General features: G+C 41.6%; 1 protein-coding gene across 2 annotated transcripts in view; it reads right to left on the bottom strand.

Annotated features, from left to right (window-relative positions):
- Window positions 1-21,523, bottom strand: part of NBEAL2 (neurobeachin like 2) — a 492,927-nt gene that overhangs the window by 227,646 nt on the left and 243,758 nt on the right. For both annotated transcript variants that reach the window (XM_030196875.1, XM_030196883.1), the window contains exon 6: window positions 19,038-19,120. In XM_030196875.1, the coding sequence (XP_030052735.1) occupies window positions 19,038-19,120 (83 nt within the window). The remainder of the gene's footprint in view (window positions 1-19,037; window positions 19,121-21,523) is intronic.

The raw sequence follows: 21,523 nt of genomic DNA, 5'->3' as shown, positions 1-21,523 counted from the left end.
AATAAGATTGATAAACATTGGACTAGCGAATGGTACCAGATCCCAAGATTTAAGGAGGCCAGAAAGCCCCTTTGTTATTTACTTATTTATTTAATTTTTGAGGGCTTGATATTCAAATGATTTATGCTCCTAACTTTGGGCATCTTTTATCAAACTGAATGAGCTTCATCGGCATTGCCGCATGGGAACCGCTAACGCGGCTTGATAAAAGAGGCCCTTTGAGAGTTATGCTTGTAAATTGGCCTGTCTGAAAATTTACTAAGGCTGAATGCATACATTTTGACTCAAAATTTCACTAAACTCTTAAATTTAACAGGTAACAGGGGCGGATTTAAGGCGGGGGGAAAAGGACTTAGGAGACAGAACTGATTTTCAGCACTAGGCTCATAAAATCTAGGCAAACAAATGGTAGGCTTCAATTTACGAGCATGACTTTTAAGCTCCTAAATTAAGATGCCTTTCAGCTGAAAAGTTATGTTCCTAAGTTTGGCTGAAAACAGGGAACAAATTAAAAGCATAAATTTAAGAGCTTGGCATTTTCTGAATATCGGCCCCGTTTATTTAATTTCTTATATATCACTTGCAAGGCAGAAAGGTATCAAGGCAGCGTACATTCAGGTTCAGTTAAGTATTTTTCTGTCCCTGGAGGGCTCACAATCTTAGGGGCCCTTTTACTAAGCCATGGCAGGTACTAGTGCATTCCTACCACGTGGCAAAAAAGCTCTGTTGCGGGACACACTGAGGTGTCTCACGGTAGTGTGCCCATCAACGCGCAATAATCCTAGACTAAAAAGCAGTTTTTATTTTTTTGGCGTGGGAAGCATGTCTATGAGTACACTGTAGGCATGCCCTGCACTAATCAGGTAGCATGGATACATTACTGTACGCTACCCGACTAGCGCAGTGTTAACGCAGGAGCCCTTAGGGGGAAATTCTATATATGGCGCCTAAAAAAATCCACTCATAAAACATTTCCGACTAAGCGTATTCTATAACCGGCGCCTAGATTTAGGCATGGTATATAGAATACTTAGTTGATATCCCAGTGCATAAAACTACACGCCTCCATTTACACCAACGAAAACATGGCGTAAATCCCAGCACGTAGATTTAGGCGCAGAGGGCCATATTCTATAACTATGCGCGTAAATTTTGGAATCCCCATGAAGCGCCCGTTTCCCCACTCATAATTGCGCTCCTTTTTTTCTGGGATAAGCAGCATCAAATGCCTAACACTTGGACGTCTTTGACCCATAATCGAAAAAAGCAAGGACATCCCTGATAAACACTTGTACGTTTTCACCCGGATGTGTTTTGTTTTTTTTACCAATAAGGCACAAAAAGGTGCCCGAAATGACCACATGACCATCGGAGGGAATCGGGGATGACCTCCTGTTACTCCCCCAGTGATCACTAACCCCCTCCCACCCTCAAAAAACATCTTTAAAAATATGTTGTGCCAGCCTCAGATGTCATACCAATATGCTGGTCCCAGGAGCAGTTTTAGTGGGTACTGCAGTGCACTTCAGACAGGCGGACCCAGGCCCATAACCCCCCCTACCCATTACATTTGTGGAGGAAACCGTGAGCTCTCCAAAACCCACTGTACCCATATACAGGTGCCCCCCTTCACCGGTAAGGGCTATGGTAGTGGTGTACAGTTCTGGGTAGTGGGTTTTGGGGGGCTCAGCACACAAGGTAAGGGAGCTATGTTCCTGGGAGCATTTTATGAAGTCCACTGCAGTGACCCCTAGGGTGCCTGGTTGGTGTCCTGCATGTCAGGGGGACCAGTGCACTACAAATGCTGACTCCTCCCATGACCAAATGGCTTGCATTTGGACGTTTTTGACATGGACGTCTTTGGTTTTGAAAATCGCCGAAAGACAAAGACGTCCATGTCTAGGGACATCCAAACCTAAGGATTTGGATGTCTCTGACGGTATTTTCGAAATGAAAGATGAACGTCCATCTTTTTTCGAAAATACGGTTTTCCTCGCCCCTGGATTTGGACGTTTTGCAAAGACATCCAAATCACAACTTGGACATTTCTTTCGAAAATGCCCCTTCCATATGTCTTCTTTTTGGACTTCTTCAGATATGTCCTCCAGGATTTTTAATTGTTAGGGAAATGTCCTCTTTTTCTTTTATGTGCCTACCCACATGAGAAACCATCTGTGGCCTATTAGTCAGTCTGGACACATGGGGGTGCTAAAGAGAGAGAAAGGCATTGCTGATTCCCTCTCTGTTCCCCTGCTGGTTGAATCTGTCAAATGAAATTTGATTGTGCAGCACAACTAAGCGTAAGTCATGCAAAGACTTTCACACGTATCTCAGAAGCCAGACAAGGTTGTTGAGGGGCATAAGTACGCTTGGGCTCAGACTCGGTCAAACTTAAATCCAGAAGTTCTTGAAAAGTAGACTGTCTACTGCTGTACTGTAAGTAAGTCACTGTTTGATGCGTATTCATTAACTAAAGGTTACGATTAAATATTTCTTTAGCAAAGGAAGCTAAGATTTTTATTTTTTCTGTCCTTTTTGTCTCCACAAATATGGTAAGCCTAGTTTAAGCCCACCATTGGCTGAAAATCAGGGGGAAAATATTTAAACGCCAGAGTCGGAGTTTTAAAAAATTGCAGACCATGGGGTTAAGATATTGACTTAAGTGTTCAAACCTTCATCTCTCGAACCCCTTGTTAAAAACAACACTCTCCATGGATCCTGAAACACCCCTTCCCCCAGCACTTATTGGGGTATTCCTGATGTCAAATAGGAAGGACAGGAGTGAATCTCGATTGCTCGATTGCTTCTATCCAGTGATGCCATTTTCAAAATTGGTGCCGCCAGGCCCCTTGCCTTGCTGTAATACCACTAGGGGTCAGGCTGCCAGATAAGAGAGAATTTCCTTCTTTGGAAGCCTGACCCCTCGTGGCAGCACTAGAGAAACAAAGCAAAAAAATGTATTTCTTCTTGAATATAAAAGATATAAAAAACACATTTCACAAAATCTGACAGAAAAAATTAAAGACTTCCCACAAAAAAAGAGAAGGGAAGTCTCAATATAATCCCAGGAGAAACAAGAGAAATGGCAGCTATCCCAAAATGTGATCTCGCCACTAGGCCAAAAATGAAACCTGACCGAGGCCAATACAGCCCAGCAGCAAAACCTGAGAATTGTATTTGTTATTGCTTTCTCTGTACACTGTATTACATTTCACTGTTACTATTTTGACATTATTTTTTTTCTGTTTATTTGACAATCATATGGTGTATTGCTTTGGCAACACAGTGTATTTGTTATCGCTTTCTCTGTACACTGTATTATATTTCACTGTTACTATTTTGTAAATTATTTTTGTCTGTTTATTTGACTTCATCATATGGTTCATTGCTTTGGCAACACAGGTATACCTGTCATGCCAATAAAGTTATCTGAATTACGGGGAAAGAGTCGTTCGTTCACATCGCAGGAAATGAGGGCCAAAACAAACATTTCCTTCAGGAAGTACAGATTTGAAAGATGTGCTGCTTGTGTGTTTACAGAAACTTTCCACAACAGTGAGGGAAAAGTAAGTGTGTGCGGGGGGGGGGGGGGGGGGGGGTACAACTACATGTCTTAAAGGAAGCATCACCCTCCTAAAACACATGCATTAAGTATTTCACTTCACTTTGTATTCAGGAAATGAGAACTACTAAGTGAGCAGAGTTTATATATACACTGAAACTCACTGCTAACCCAGTTTCCTGTTTAAGAGATACAGACAAGGGAAAGTAGTTCATTCCTAGAACTGAAGCTGATACTTTCAGAGTACAGAGAATGAAAGATGGTGACAAAGGGAGAGGGTTTATACAGGCTACAGAATGACACGGGCATGGGGACCCACGGAACTGGGAACACAGCCTGCGTGGATGGGGCAGAGACAGGGACAGATCCCACGGGGGCAGGGCGGGGATGGGGACACAGACAAACTTTTCTACTTTGAAGTCTGTTAATAAACTGGGCTGTTTATGTATGAGTGATGCAGAGGACGTTATTTTGATTTTTGGAAAAAAAGAGCAAACATGCTGGCCACAACTAGGAAAATTTGCATGGGGGATCCTGTACATCCTGCTACCAGCACATCTTACAAGAAGACATCTTTTATTGCAGGAAGGACTGTGGAAGACAGGAGAGCTAGACTGAATCCTGAGATCGTTGATGACTTCTTATTCATCCAGAGATTAAAAAATCATAACAGTGCTTCAAAGGGCATATTTCTCCCCCCCCCCCCACTAGGGCATACAGAAGGATACAGGGTGGTGGTGAGGAGGTTATTATAGTTGCTTATTGTTATTACTCTTTTCTATTTGTGATTTATAAAAAAACAGTTGCACCCTGTATTCCAGACACACTTTGATTACAGTGTAGACAAACTCTGTTTTTGCTTCGTGCGCCAGATTTTACTTCTATTGTTGTATCTGGAGCCTTATTTGCGACCCCTGAAGCAGGTGGCAGTATCCATCAAAACACGACCTGTGCCGGGTCTTTGAGGCTGGTGCTTTCAAATAAAAAAGTGCTTTACATTCATTCCTATGACTGGTGGTCATTTGTGTCATCCTCTGCTCCTTTTGTTCTTTGTGCTACTGACGTAGAGGCTTTTCCCTGTTTCAGCTTCGGCCCAAATTTGGGCGCCAGTCCAAGATGCACGTGCAACCTAACTGGATAACAAGCCAATCAAAGTCAATAACTGGACACCAACAACCAATTAGTTACGTTGAACAGTATCAATTAGGATTTCTGCTCACGCATCTGGCAGCACGCTATTCTGTAACACTGGGTGCCCGACACGTATAGCGTGCAACCCCAAAGGGGGCGTGGCCATGGGAGGGGCATGGGCGTTCCAACAAGTTGGTCGCAACGTTACAGAATATGGGGGAATCTGTGTCCAACTTGTGCGCCAGAATTTACAACAGGTTTCAGCTGGCATAAGTCTGGCGCCCAGAGCTGAGCGTGCATACCTGATCTAAGCAATATTCTCTAACGGTTGTGTGCTCTTTTTTTTTAGAATAGCTCTTAGCGCTGATTTTTTTCTGGCACCAGATTTTCTCTACAAGTATTTTGGCTTACTCAACTATTTATGTCACAATGAAATAATTTGATCTCATTTATTAAGTTTTGTCAATGTGTTATTTTTTGATTTTGAAATTTATATTTTATCTATTACTAGTAAAAGAGGCCCGTTTCAGATCAAATGAAATGGGCGCTAGCAAGGTGTTCGTCGCCAACACCCCCCCCCCTCCCTGGCCAACCCCTTCGTTATTCTTCCATTGCTCCGCCCCCAACGTCATGACACTTGACGCGAGGGCGGGGCCCGGAGCGATTTCCCACCCCCCACGCCTCCCTGCCAACCCCTTCGTTGTTCTGCCATTGCTCCGCCCTTGAGGGCGGGGCCCGGAGCTATTTTGGTGGCTTCACCACCACGAACTTTCAAACCTTTTTGAAGGAAGTCAGGGCTTGGCTTCACTGACGTCAGTGTCCTCAGAATGTTGAGGGTGAGTTTTATTATAGTAGATGTTTTGACTTGTATTTGTAAATTTATGGCAAACATTTTTATCCCACTGACTATATGTTTTTTACAATGTTTTTGTGTGAATATTTCATTGTGAATTCTATATTCAATTTTAATATGTTTAGATCCCTCATATATGTAAATTCTATGTCACTTACTGTTTTTTATATGTTTATATTATTTTTAAATGTTAAGATTATTTTTATATGTTGTTTTGAAAATAGACTCCTGATGCAGGCCCTGTAGGCCGAAACACAGCTGTGTCGAGTCTGGTTCATTTTTTATCTGGAGTGTCGTCCTTTTATTATTTTTCAGTCTTCTTCTTCTTTTATTTACCAGATTTTGAGCGCCATTTATAGAATCTGGCTCAATGTGAAAGATTCACATTCATGCACAGACTGGACAGACATGAACTTCCTGCTTTTTTTTCTTTAATATTTTCAAAACATTTATTAAGGACTATCTGCACCCCGATATTTATAACTATTTAACTGGCCAGACACAGCCGCTGACTGGTTAAATAATATATTGGTGCCCAGGGGCGTATCCAGACCTCACGGTGGGAGGGGGCCAGACCCCGAAGTTGGGGGCACATTTTGAGTGCCACCCCGCTGGTCCCCCCCACCGCCATGCCTCACCTCCTCCCCCCCCCCCCCCCCCCCCCACTGCCTCCTCGCAGCTTCCCCTCACAAACAAATACCTTTGCTGGCGGGGGACCCCCAACCTCCGCCAACAGAAGCCTTCTTCAGCGCCGGTCTCAGCGTGCACAGGAGGAGCAAGAAGAAAGAAGAGCAGGGAGCAGGCAGCGAATGCGACTGCGCCGGCGACCGCTGAGCGTCAGCGTGCACAGGAGGAGCAAGAAGAAAGAAGAGTAGGGGGCAGTCAGCGAACGCGGCTGCACCGGAGACCAGCGCTGAAGAAGGCTTCGGCTGGTGGGGTTTGGGGACCCCTGCCAGCCAAACCAGGGGCCCGGACAATATTTGCAGGAGCCCAGGCCCCCGGGGCCCCCCACAGCTACGTCCCTGTTGGTGCCTAACTGGCAATATTCAGCGGGAGATAACCGGTTATCTCCGCTGAATATTGCCGGTTAGCACCTAGCATACAACTGGCTGTATTGCGCGACTTATCCAGTTAGGAGCCGATATTCAGCGCCTAACCGGATAAGCTTAGCTGCAGTGTTTTTTTTCTCCTACTGGGAGCTGTTTTCTGTTGTGGTTTGTTTTGGGGGACTTGTCGAGAACGTGATGGCAGCCTTTTGGGGTGGGGGGAAAGGACTATCTGTATGGGCAACCCTGGCAGCTGGGGGTTTCCTTTTTTTGATATATTGCTTGTTGATGGTCTCTGGGGTTGCTGTTGTGATTTGGGGCAAATCGTGTGGTATTATTCTATTGGATTTTTTGCTCTTCAGTACTTTTTGATTTTTAAGCAGTATACTATGCCATACTTTGTATTGTTATTTGAATATTTTTACTGCTGTAATTGTCTATTGCTCATGTTTGATCTACTCTTACTGTACACCGCCTTGAGTGAATTCCTTCAAAAAGGTGGTAAATAAATCCTAATACATAGATAAGTAAAACAGGACCACATAAGACTCTTTTCAGCATGGATTTGATGTTTCTGAGGACTCAGGTCGCACGCGACTAAGTATGGCTTGGCAGCGCACACACCTCCTATTCTTTAAATCCCTTTTTTTGGGGGTGGGGGAGGAGGTGGGTGATAAAAATGGGGTTATTGAGATATTCCTTGCACAACCTGTTGACATATCCACTGCTTACTACTGCTTTCAGTCTACTGGAGGTTTGGATGGTTCCCAACCTTTTTGGTTAATGCTCATAGTTTATTAGCTTGGTAGCTGCTGTCATAAACACTGCTGGCTGCTTGTTAATTTCAACTTATGGTTGGTTGGGGGGGGGATGGGGGGGAGGAGGGCTGTAGGTAGAGGTTCTTACTTGTAAAATGCTATGGGGATACACATGTCCCTGCTTGTTTAATGTATTCCTTGTAAAATCTGCTTCACCATAAGCTCAATAAGAGGGGGTGGGTTATAGGTTTGTGTAGGGTGGGGAAAAAACTGTTAAAACTTTTGATGACAAGCCTATTACTCTGCTCTTATTCAGATCGTGTTGTTTCCAACTCGTTGTATACTGAACTTGTTGGCTGTTTACTATGTTGAGTCATCAATAAAACTGTTAAAACATAAAACAGGACCACATAAACAGCTGGCCTATCTTTAACCGGTGGAGAGCAAAAGCACTGCCCATCACCGGCTGAATACCAGGCCCTATTTTTATAAGGCCACTTCTAGTTATAAGGATAGCACTGCTAGATTTGAGACTTACATGGTGGCTCAGTGACAGCACTGCACAGAGGAACCCGGGAAGCATCCCCGGGTCGGGTTGCTTTCATTCTTCGAGCCAGTTGATGCTAAGTGTACTACAGCGGTAGAGTTTAGAGCCCCTTAGGGTGTGCATAAAATTATTCTGTAGCTGTCCATGTCGAGTGTCAAGGTGCATATTCTGCACCTAATTTGTAAAGGAAACACATACACAAAAAACACTGGGGCATTAAGGTGGCGATTCCCTCGAATTCCTTCAATAGGGTGGTGCACAACACGGGTACCTTTATATAACCTTGACGTCCCCAGGAGCAGGTATATATCCTGGTGAAGATCTCAGGGGACATAAACAACCATTGGTGGGACTTATAGATCAACGTATCTCTCTGTCTACCTGCAAATTTTTGAGTATTGCATTAGTGCTCATTAAAAAAGTAATCTTGCAATATTGGGTAAAGATAGTCCTATAACCCACAAATTCCACTATTATACACCTGGGTATTGGAGGTGTGTGATCGCTAACATATATGAAATGTGGAGAAAAAAAGACTTCAGAAATCCTAGAGAATGCTCCTGTGTGGAAACCACCATATATCTGTGGAGCACCCCACTTCTTCAATCACTAGTCTTCACAAAAAAAACTCCACTCTTCTTATTCATATACTGCGTGCACATACACCTAACACAATACTCAAAGGTGAAGGCAACTAATCCAAAACATTCGGTGAAAGAAAAACTACTTAACTTAAATGTTCTTAGAACTGTCCAGTCTTCATCTATTTCCAAAGCCCAACAGGAGACCCTGTTTCGCCCCGAATAGGCTGTTTCAAGGGCAAAAACTTTAATCCAGACAGCTGATTTCCATCATTCAACTTCACCGCATTCAACTGCCTCCGGTTGGCGTCTTAAACGCGAATCTCACTTCCTTCTTCTATATATACGTCATTTCCTTGTTCTCAAACGTAATGAATTCAACACAATAACTTTATTGGCAGACATCCAATTCACAGAAAAGCTTTCCATTCAATTGAAATGTTCAACCCTTTGGGGATTACGGTTTGCAGCGTGTAAATCCATCTTTGCTCTTTCTGTCTTAATTTTTTTCTTATATCCCCTCTGCGTTCTGAAATCTGAATTTGCTCCAGGACCACACACTGTAAATCACCAAACTCATGTTGTTTCAAGAGACAATGTGAAACAAGAGGTTCATATGTTTTCTTGGCCTGTATACAGTGTCTATGTTCAATCAATCGCGTTTTTAGCATTCTAGAGGTTTCTCCCACATAATACAAATTGCAAGTGCATTTTAATAAGTAAATCACATTCATGGATTGACAATCCGTACAGGACTTTAAATGATACGATTTTCCCGTGCTAGAATCCACAAATGCATCCACATCCAACATAATGTGACACACAGAGCACTGCCCACATGCTTTATGATGTCCTATTCTGGCAGCCAATTGTGCCTCACGATTCCATGTGTCCGCTACACATAGCAAATCGTTCAAATTGCTCTGTCTTTGATAAGCAAACAAAATCCTTAAATCCTGGAAACAAGGATAAATATGCAACATTGCTATATGTTTTTTGATGACCTTTATCATCCTATTTGTGTGGGTATTGTATTTTGTTACAAAAGTCACCACCTCTTGTTGTTCCACTGTACTGTTATTTGGATTCAGTAACCATTCTCTATGATTATAATAAGCCCGTTTTCTTGCTCGTGATACCAAGGACTTCGGATAACCTCTATCTTGTAATTTATGTTGTAAATAAGATGTTTGTTGAAAATATCTCTCAGTGGTGGAACAAATTTTACGGTATCGCAAAAATTGTGCAAAGGGGACATTTGTCTTGCAATGACTCGGGTGCATACTTTGGAAATGCAATGTAGTATTCCGGTCCGTGGATTTAACGAACACCGACGTTTCTAATTTACTTTGAGCGACCTGAACCTGTACATCCAAAAAGGAGATAGAAACCTCACTATAGGCGTGTTCAAATTTAATTGTCTCATGACATTCATTAAGATATGTCACAAATTCATGCAATTCTGTGGCAGTGCCGCCCCAAAGAACAAAAATGTCGTCTATGTACCGCCACCAACTTCTCAACATCTGTTTCCATCTTGAATTATATACCCACTCGCATTCAAAATGTTCCATGAACAAATTTGCAATAGTAGGCGAACATGCTGCTCCCATAGAAACCCCTGATTTCTGTATATAATATTTCTTATTACAGGTGAAATAATTTTCAGCTAATGTGATCCGGACGAGAGAAGAGGCAGTATTGCCAAAACGGGGTTTAAATCTAAATGCTGGAGAACGCATTGCTTTAAGAGATTTGAAGAAAGATGTAGCCATTGTCATTCGTAAAGCAGACAAAGGTGGGGCGGTGGTCATCCAGAATACAACTGATTATATGGCGGAAATATCTCGCCAATTATCTGACACGACTACTTATGAAGAAGTCGTGGATGATCCCTCTATTCGAGTACAAGCCATGCTTCAAGACTTGTTGTTTGAGGGTAGAAGTTCAGGATTTCTTACCAAAAAGGAATTGACTTTTTTGGATTTTCGGGGCTTTAAAATTCCCGTATTCTACACTTTGCCTAAAATTCATAAAAATATGGTTCAACCGCCAGGGCGTCCTATAGTATCAGCTAGGGGATCGTTATTAGAACGTCCAGCTCAATTTATAGACAAGATTTTGCAACCTTTTTTGTCAAAAATAGAGTCGTATGTGAAGGACAGTTCTCATTTTTTAAGACTCTTGGAAACAAAAAGAGCTGAAATGGATGGGACTACATTGTTGGTGACATTAGATGTGTGTTCGCTTTACACCTCTATTCCTCAAAATGAAGCGATTGAGATTTTGGAACAAATCTTGAATAAAAGAGAACGGCCCCATTTAGTTCCCACAGATTTTGTATTAAACCTCGTCCGGATCACATTAGCTGAAAATTATTTCACCTGTAATAAGAAATATTATATACAGAAATCAGGGGTTTCTATGGGAGCAGCATGTTCGCCTACTATTGCAAATTTGTTCATGGAACATTTTGAATGCGAGTGGGTATATAATTCAAGATGGAAACAGATGTTGAGAAGTTGGTGGCGGTACATAGACGACATTTTTGTTCTTTGGGGCGGCACTGCCACAGAATTGCATGAATTTGTGACATATCTTAATGAATGTCATGAGACAATTAAATTTGAACACGCCTATAGTGAGGTTTCTATCTCCTTTTTGGATGTACAGGTTCAGGTCGCTCAAAGTAAATTAGAAACGTCGGTGTTCGTTAAATCCACGGACCGGAATACTACATTGCATTTCCAAAGTATGCACCCGAGTCATTGCAAGACAAATGTCCCCTTTGCACAATTTTTGCGATACCGTAAAATTTGTTCCACCACTGAGAGATATTTTCAACAAACATCTTATTTACAACATAAATTACAAGATAGAGGTTATCCGAAGTCCTTGGTATCACGAGCAAGAAAACGGGCTTATTATAATCATAGAGAATGGTTACTGAATCCAAATAACAGTACAGTGGAACAACAAGAGGTGGTGACTTTTGTAACAAAATACAATACCCACACAAATAGGATGATAAAGGTCATCAAAAAACATATAGCAATGTTGCATATTTATCCTTGTTTCCAGGATTTAAGGATTTTGTTTGCTTATCAAAGACAGAGCAATTTGAACGATTTGCTATGTGTAGCGGACACATGGAATCGTGAGGCACAATTGGCTGCCAGAATAGGACATCATAAAGCATGTGGGCAGTGCTCTGTGTGTCACATTATGTTGGATGTGGATGCATTTGTGGATTCTAGCACGGGAAAATCGTATCATTTAAAGTCCTGTACGGATTGTCAATCCATGAATGTGATTTACTTATTAAAATGCACTTGCAATTTGTATTATGTGGGACAAACCTCTAGAATGCTAAAAACGCGATTGATTGAACATAGACACTGTATACAGGCCAAGAAAACATATGAACCTCTTGTTTCACATTGTCTCTTGAAACAACATGAGTTTGGTGATTTACAGTGTGTGGTCCTGGAGCAAATTCAGATTTCAGAACGCAGAGGGGATATAAGAAAAAAATTAAGACAGAAAGAGCAAAGATGGATTTACACGCTGCAAACCGTAATCCCCAAAGGGTTGAACATTTCAATTGAATGGAAAGCTTTTCTGTGAATTGGATGTCTGCCAATAAAGTTATTGTGTTGAATTCATTACGTTTGAGAACAAGGAAATGACGTATATATACAGTGGGGGAAATAAGTATTTGATCCCTTGCTGATTTTGTAAGTTTGCCCACTGACAAAGACATGAGCAGCCCATAATTGAAGGGTAGGTTATTGGTAACAGTGAGAGATAGCACATCACAAATTAAATCCGGAAAATCACATTGTGGAAAGTATATGAATTTATTTGCATTCTGCAGAGGGAAATAAGTATTTGATCCCTCACCAACCAGTAAGAGATCTGGCCCCTACAGACCAGGTAGATGCTCCAAATCAACTCGTTACCTGCATGACAGACAGCTGTCGGCAATGGTCACCTGTATGAAAGACACCTGTCCACAGACTCAGTGAATCAGTCAGACTCTAACCTCTACAAAATGGCCAAGAGCAAGGAGCTGTCTAAGGATGTCAGGGACAAGATCATACACCTGCACAAGGCTGGAATGGGCTACAAAACCATCAGTAAGACGCTGGGCGAGAAGGAGACAACTGTTGGTGCCATAGTAAGAAAATGGAAGAAGTACAAAATGACTGTCAATCGACAAAGATCTGGGGCTCCACGCAAAATCTCACCTCGTGGGGTATCCTTGATCATGAGGAAGGTTAGAAATCAGCCTACAACTACAAGGGGGGAACTTGTCAATGATCTCAAGGCAGCTGGGACCACTGTCACCACGAAAACCATTGGTAACACATTACGACATAACGGATTGCAATCCTGCAGTGCCCGCAAGGTCCCCCTGCTCCGGAAGGCACATGTGACGGCCCGTCTGAAGTTTGCCAGTGAACACCTGGATGATGCCGAGAGTGATTGGGAGAAGGTGCTGTGGTCAGATGAGACAAAAATTGAGCTCTTTGGCATGAACTCAACTCGCCGTGTTTGGAGGAAGAGAAATGCTGCCTATGACCCAAAGAACACCGTCCCCACTGTCAAGCATGGAGGTGGAAATGTTATGTTTTGGGGGTGTTTCTCTGCTAAGGGCACAGGACTACTTCACCGCATCAATGGGAGAATGGATGGGGCCATGTACCGTACAATTCTGAGTGACAACCTCCTTCCCTCCGCCAGGGCCTTAAAAATGGGTCGTGGCTGGGTCTTCCAGCACGACAATGACCCAAAACATACAGCCAAGGCAACAAAGGAGTGGCTCAGGAAGAAGCACATTAGGGTCATGGAGTGGCCTAGCCAGTCACCAGACCTTAATCCCATTGAAAACTTATGGAGGGAGCTGAAGCTGCGAGTTGCCAAGCGACAGCCCAGAACTCTTAATGATTTAGAGATGATCTGCAAAGAGGAGTGGACCAAAATTCCTCCTGACATGTGTGCAAACCTCATCATCAACTACAGAAGACGTCTGACCGCTGTGCTTGCCAACAAGGGTTTTGCCACCAAGTATTAGGTCTTGTTTACCAGAGGGATTAAATACTTATTTCCCTCTGCAGAATGCAAATAAATTCATATACTTTCCACAATGTGATTTTCCGGATTTAATTTGTGATGTGCTATCTCTCACTGTTACCAATAACCTACCCTTCAATTATGGGCTGCTCATGTCTTTGTCAGTGGGCAAACTTACAAAATCAGCAAGGGATCAAATACTTATTTCCCCCACTGTAGAAGAAGGAAGTGAGATTCGCGTTTAAGACGCCAACCGGAGGCAGTTGAATGCGGTGAAGTTGAATGATGGAAATCAGCTGTCTGGATTAAAGTTTTTGCCCTTGAAACAGCCTATTCGGGGCGAAACAGGGTCTCCTGTTGGGCTTTGGAAATAGATGAAGACTGGACAGTTCTAAGAACATTTAAGTTAAGTAGTTTTTCTTTCACAGAATGTTTTGGATTAGTTGCCTTCACCTTTGAGTATTGTGTTAGGTGTATGTGCACGCAGTATATGAATAAGAAGAGTGGAGTTTTTTTTGTGAAGACTAGTGATTGAAGAAGTGGGGTGCTCCACAGATATATGGTGGTTTCCACACAGGAGCATTCTCTAGGATTTCTGAAGTCTTTTTTTCTCCACATTTCATATATGTTAGCGATCACACACCTCCAATACCCAGGTGTATAATAGTGGAATTTGTGGGTTATATGTTTTGATATTATTCTACTATCCCTGTGGGAATTAACAGTATCACTGACAAGAGGGAGAAATATAATGGCGCAAGATTGGAGAACAGGCTTTGGCTTCCTACAAGATCAGAAGGACGAGATTTTGAATATACCGGGTTTATCCTTGAATCACACAGTAGATGGAATGGATAATTGGTTAGAGATTTTGAATTCACATAAGACACTTGTGAAATTGGAGTTACATAGTGCTTCTTTAGCGGATTACTGCCGACAAGAAATAATTCCCAGAGGTTTACGTATGTTGAGAGGACCGAGGATGTTTCAAGAAGATGAAGTGTTTGTTTCGCATTGGAACATGATTTTAAATAGGTGTTCGTGGGATTTAATGGTGCTCTTGGTAAAACGATCACAGGAGCAAATTGTGTTGGAAAAACAACGTTGTCATGATTTGTTGAAAGCTCAAGAAACCGCCAACAATTTTGCAGATGAACATAAGGAGTTACTATTTAAAATGGAGAAATTTCAGAAAGAATTAAAAATGCAAAAAATAAAAAAATTTCAGCGTGATGAACGAGATTATGGGGAAGGCTATGTATACCCATGGATGAGAAAGGATCAAGTGGATAAAGGTAGTAATAAGAAAGAAACTAGGTTTCAATTTACTTCAAATAGTTCTAGTAGTGGTGAAGATGCAGATGAAACGTCTGGGGAAAAAAACAACAGCACGCGAGGAAGACAGGGGAACAAAGGTTGGCGTGCTCGAGGACGAGGATACAGAGGCCAGGGTCAACGGCCACAAACGAGATCACAACGGCACGTCCAGCAGTGGTGAATTTGTCCACTAGGATATTAAGTGTAGATGAAGTGAGTGTGTTAAGCAGAGGACTCACATTTATACCAACTAATTTTCATGATGCTTTTCAAATACGTATGGACGTGGAAAAATTATTCGTAAATTAAATTTGAAATTATTTTTTTCGACATCTCAACAGGAACAGATATTGGACAGGTCAATAGTAAGTGAACCTTCAAAATGGACCCCTTCTGGAGCGTTGGATGCGGGGTTAGCTACTTTTAAGAAATGCATTCTTCATGACTTGGAGAGAGAAGAGGCAGTATTGCCAAAACGGGGTTTAAATCTAAATGCTGGAGAACGCATTGCTTTAAGAGATTTGAAGAAAGATGTAGCCATTGTCATTCGTAAAGCAGACAAAGGTGGGGCGGTGGTCATCCAGAATACAACTGATTATATGGCGGAAATATCTCGCCAATTATCTGACACGACTACTTATGAAGAAGTCGTGGATGATCCCTCTATTCGAGTACAAGCCATGCTTCAAGACTTGTTGTTTGAGGGTAGAAGTTCAGGATTTCTTACCAAAAAGGAATTGACTTTTTTGGATTTTCGGGGCTTTAAAATTCCCGTATTCTACACTTTGCCTAAAATTCATAAAAATATGGTTCAACCGCCAGGGCGTCCTATAGTATCAGCTAGGGGATCGTTATTAGAACGTCCAGCTCAATTTATAGACAAGATTTTGCAACCTTTTTTGTCAAAAATAGAGTCGTATGTGAAGGACAGTTCTCATTTTTTAAGACTCTTGGAAACAAAAAGAGCTGAAATGGATGGGACTACATTGTTGGTGACATTAGATGTGTGTTCGCTTTACACCTCTATTCCTCAAAATGAAGCGATTGAGATTTTGGAACAAATCTTGAATAAAAGAGAACGGCCCCATTTAGTTCCCACAGATTTTGTATTAAACCTCGTCCGGATCACATTAGCTGAAAATTATTTCACCTGTAATAAGAAATATTATATACAGAAATCAGGGGTTTCTATGGGAGCAGCATGTTCGCCTACTATTGCAAATTTGTTCATGGAACATTTTGAATGCGAGTGGGTATATAATTCAAGATGGAAACAGATGTTGAGAAGTTGGTGGCGGTACATAGACGACATTTTTGTTCTTTGGGGCGGCACTGCCACAGAATTGCATGAATTTGTGACATATCTTAATGAATGTCATGAGACAATTAAATTTGAACACGCCTATAGTGAGGTTTCTATCTCCTTTTTGGATGTACAGGTTCAGGTCGCTCAAAGTAAATTAGAAACGTCGGTGTTCGTTAAATCCACGGACCGGAATACTACATTGCATTTCCAAAGTATGCACCCGAGTCATTGCAAGACAAATGTCCCCTTTGCACAATTTTTGCGATACCGTAAAATTTGTTCCACCACTGAGAGATATTTTCAACAAACATCTTATTTACAACATAAATTACAAGATAGAGGTTATCCGAAGTCCTTGGTATCACGAGCAAGAAAACGGGCTTATTATAATCATAGAGAATGGTTACTGAATCCAAATAACAGTACAGTGGAACAACAAGAGGTGGTGACTTTTGTAACAAAATACAATACCCACACAAATAGGATGATAAAGGTCATCAAAAAACATATAGCAATGTTGCATATTTATCCTTGTTTCCAGGATTTAAGGATTTTGTTTGCTTATCAAAGACAGAGCAATTTGAACGATTTGCTATGTGTAGCGGACACATGGAATCGTGAGGCACAATTGGCTGCCAGAATAGGACATCATAAAGCATGTGGGCAGTGCTCTGTGTGTCACATTATGTTGGATGTGGATGCATTTGTGGATTCTAGCACGGGAAAATCGTATCATTTAAAGTCCTGTACGGATTGTCAATCCATGAATGTGATTTACTTATTAAAATGCACTTGCAATTTGTATTATGTGGGACAAACCTCTAGAATGCTAAAAACGCGATTGATTGAACATAGACACTGTATACAGGCCAAGAAAACATATGAACCTCTTGTTTCACATTGTCTCTTGAAACAACATGAGTTTGGTGATTTACAGTGTGTGGTCCTGGAGCAAATTCAGATTTCAGAACGCAGAGGGGATATAAGAAAAAAATTAAGACAGAAAGAGCAAAGATGGATTTACACGCTGCAAACCGTAATCCCCAAAGGGTTGAACATTTCAATTGAATGGAAAGCTTTTCTGTGAATTGGATGTCTGCCAATAAAGTTATTGTGTTGAATTCATTACGTTTGAGAACAAGGAAATGACGTATATATAGAAGAAGGAAGTGAGATTCGCGTTTAAGACGCCAACCGGAGGCAGTTGAATGCGGTGAAGTTGAATGATGGAAATCAGCTGTCTGGATTAAAGTTTTTGCCCTTGAAACAGCCTATTCGGGGCGAAACAGGGTCTCCTGTTGGGCTTTGGAAATAGATGAAGACTGGACAGTTCTAAGAACATTTAAGTTAAGTAGTTTTTCTTTCACCGAATGTTTTGGATTAGTTGCCTTCACCTTTGAGTATTGTGTTAGGTGTATGTGCACGCAGTATATGAATAAGAAGAGTGGAGTTTTTTTTGTGAAGACTAGTGATTGAAGAAGTGGGGTGCTCCACAGATATATGGTGGTTTCCACACAGGAGCATTCTCTAGGATTTCTGAAGTCTTTTTTTCTCCACATTTCATATATGTTAGCGATCACACACCTCCAATACCCAGGTGTATAATAGTGGAATTTGTGGGTTATATGTTTTGATATTATTCTACTATCCCTGTGGGAATTAACAGTAAAGATAGTCCTCCCATGGAGCTTTGGTTTCATAAGATCTTCACAATACTGTTTGGCATGTCTCCCGACTACATGCTAGACCTGATCGAACTGTCTTCCATGAAATACAATCCCAGAAACCAGAAGCCACTTACTCCTTCGCCTACCCAACTGCAAAATCTTAACCAACAAATCCATATCAATGGCTGGATTTAGTATTTGGGTTCCAAATGGTGGAACTCAATTGCCAATGCGATAAGAAGAATCACAGACTATCTTCAATTCAGAAAAACCTATCTTTTCAAGAAACTCTATCGTTAACTAAATGAGACAACGTTAGTCTACACTACTCTATATTTCTGTAATGCATCATTGTAATCTCTCAACTGTTGACTATAAGCCATATTGAACAAAAACTTGTTTTTGGACAATCGTGGGGTACAAGAACAAATAAATAGATGCTAGACATGAAGTTAGGCAAGAGAAGTGGAAACAGAAAACACCAGACCATCTTCGATACATTAGCATTATACGGATGGGCCCCTGGTGTAGTCGGGGTGTTTCTGAGCCTTTTCTGGAGGCAGGTCCTGTGTTCCAATCTATATTTCTAGAAGCTAGTGTTTGCATGTGGTGTGTGCCTGGAGTGCGTATGGGAGGGGTGCTTGTTGAGGAGACTGTGGGTATGTGGGTTGTGAGTCTGCAGGGATTGAGTGGGCAGGGGTGCTTGAATTGCGGGGGTGGGGGGTTATAACAAAAATGTGACAAAGAAATATACTACTACTACTTATCATTTCTAAAGCGCTACAGTGATGTTGCTGTCTAGTTTTTCACTGTTTTTATGTTTCGCTTCAGTTACATGTTGCGCAGTGGGATTCACATGTTCTATTATGTTCCCTTCTTTGCTTTGGCTGTGGTACTGGCTAAATGTCAAGGGTTTCATGATTCTGTTGCCGTTATGTATTCCATTGTTCACAAATGAAAATAAATATATATATTTTTTAAAAACATGCATTCCTCTTCTGAAATGGGGACCGAACGTGTTTATTTTAGCCCGGCCAAAGCACACCCAGACCATGCCCCTTGCAATATGCGATTTGGACATGGATATCCCAGGATTTAAATGTGTATGTGATATACATGTCTAAATGCCAGTTTAAGCGCATCGAAATCACAAACAGAGCTTCTAAAATATCCGTATCGTGACTAGAACTCACCTTGGAAAAAAGTGCAGAATTCTGGAGGCAAAGCGGCTGGTACAAACTTGTATTTATTTCTCTCCTTCCAGCTGACCACTTCTCTAAAAGCAGAAAGAAAGGACCACAGTTCATTTCTAAGGACATGAAGGAGACCATCACTCAGTGGCAGCAGCCAGTAGCCATATTCCCCACTAAACTTCCATTAACCAAAATCAAATACGCTATGTAGGGCTGCCATTTGGCCAGTTTTCTTGAAAAGAAGCCAGTGGGACCTTCCAACTGACAATGTAATTGCTAGTATTTTACAAACTACTGACCTCCAAACTGAAAAGGTTCCTCCTCCTCCCTCCACAGGCCATTCTCCCAGCCTTTCCAGTACACCTTCTGCTCTGCCCACCATACAGACCTTTCATCATCATGCAGGGACCAACCAAGGCCCAACCACAGAGGAAAGAACAGCAGCAGAAACAAGTTGTGTAGATGCAAGGCCTCACCTTCTGTGTGGAGTGGAATCCAGGAGACAAGGCCCAATAGTAGGGCCTAAAAACAGAGAATGCATTGGCTCTATTTTCAGGTCTGTACCTGCCCAATAAGAAAAGCTCCATAAAGGAAGGGAAGCAAGTGGTTATGGAGGGTGAAAGTCTGGGAAAGAGAGGGTGAGTGGAGGGAGACATATGGATGAGGAGAGAGTAACCATAGCTGGTTGAGTTTGTTTGGGTTTTTTTTTTAATTAATATTTGAAAGTTGACATTGTGTATCTGGATTTTCAAAAGACATTTGACAAAGTACCTCATGAAAGACTCCAGAGCAACTTGGAGAGTCATGGGATAGGAGGTAGTGTTCTACTGTGGATTAAAAACTGGTTAATAGATAGAAAACAGAGTAGGGTTAAATGGACAGTATTCTCAATGGAGAAGGAGAGATAGTGGAGTTTCCCAGGGGTCTGTGCAGGGACCGCTGCTTTTTAACATATATATAAATGATCTAAAGATGGGAGTAACTAGTGAGGTAATTAAATTTGCTGATGACACAAAGTTATTCAAAGTTGTTAAATCACAAGAGGATTGTGAAAAATGTCAAGAGGACCGTACGAGACTGGGAGACTGGGCATCCATAAGTACATAAGTAGTGCCATACTGGGAAAGACCAAAGGTCCATCTAGCTCAGCATCCTGTCACCGACAGTGGCCAATCCAGGTCAAGGGCACCTGGCACGCTCCCCAAACGTAAAAACATTCCAGACAAGTTATACCTAAAAATGCGGAATTTTTCCAAGTCCATTTAATAGCGGTCTATGGACTTGTCCTTTAGGAATCTATCTAACCCCTTTTTAAACTCCGTCAAGCTAACCAAATGGCAGATAACGTTTAATGTGAGCAAGTGCAAAGTGAAGCACGTGGGAAAGAGGAACCCAAACTATAGCTACATGATGCAAGGTTCCACATTAGGAATCACTGACCAGGAAAGGGATCTAGGTGTCATTGTTGATGATAAGTTGAATCCCTCTGCTCAGTATGTGGTGGCAGCTAAGAAAGCAAAAATAGAATGTTAGGTATTATTAGGAAAGGAATGGAAAACAAGGATAAAGACATTATAATGCCTTTGTATCGCTCCATGGTGCAACCGTACCTCAAATACTATGTTCAATTCTGGTCACCGCATCTCTAAAAAGGTGCAGAGTAGAGTGTCGAAAATGATAAAGGGGATGAGATGACTTCCTCATGAGGAAAGGCTAAAGCGGCTCTTCAGCTTGGAGAAAAGTATGGCTGAGGGAGAATATGATAGAGGTCTATAAAATAATGAGTGGAGTGGAACAGGTAGACGTGAATCGCTTGTTTACTCTTTCCAAAAATACTAGGACTAGGGGGCACACAATGAAGCTACAAAGTAGTAAATTTAAAACAAATCAGAGAAAATATTTCTTCACCCAATGTGTAATTAAACTCTGGAATTCGTTGCGAGAGAATGTGGTAAAAGATTTAACTTAGCGGGGTTTAAAATAAAGTTTGGCTAGCTTCCTAGTAGAGACTATTATAAAGAACAAAATTATAGAGCATATTCAAAAGCATGGATTAATGAGGCAAAATCAACATGGATTTAGTGAAGGGAAATCTTCCCTCACTAATCTATTACATTTCTTTGACGGGGTTAACAAACATGTGGATAACAGTGAGCCGGTTGATATTGTGTTATTTGGATTTTCAGAAAGCGTTTGACAAAGTACCTCATGAAAGACTCCAGAGGAAATTGGAGAGTCATGGGATAGGAAGTAGTGTCCTATTGTGGATTAAAAACTAGGTAAAAGATAGAAAATAGACAGTAGGGTTAAATAGTCAGTATTCTCTATGGAGGAGGGTAGTTAGTGGGGTTTCCCAGGGCTCTGTGCTGGGACCGCTGCTTTCTAACATATTTATAAATGACCTAGAGATAGGAGTAACTAGTGAGGTAATTAAATTTGCTGATGACACAAAGTTATTCAAATTCGTTAAATTGCGGGAGGATTGT

This window comes from Microcaecilia unicolor, chromosome 1, assembly GCF_901765095.1.
Source record: "Microcaecilia unicolor chromosome 1, aMicUni1.1, whole genome shotgun sequence".
Classification (NCBI taxonomy): Eukaryota; Metazoa; Chordata; class Amphibia; order Gymnophiona; family Siphonopidae; genus Microcaecilia; species Microcaecilia unicolor.
Note: the sequence above shows the minus strand (reverse complement) of the source record. Positions and strands in the feature narration are given on the sequence as shown.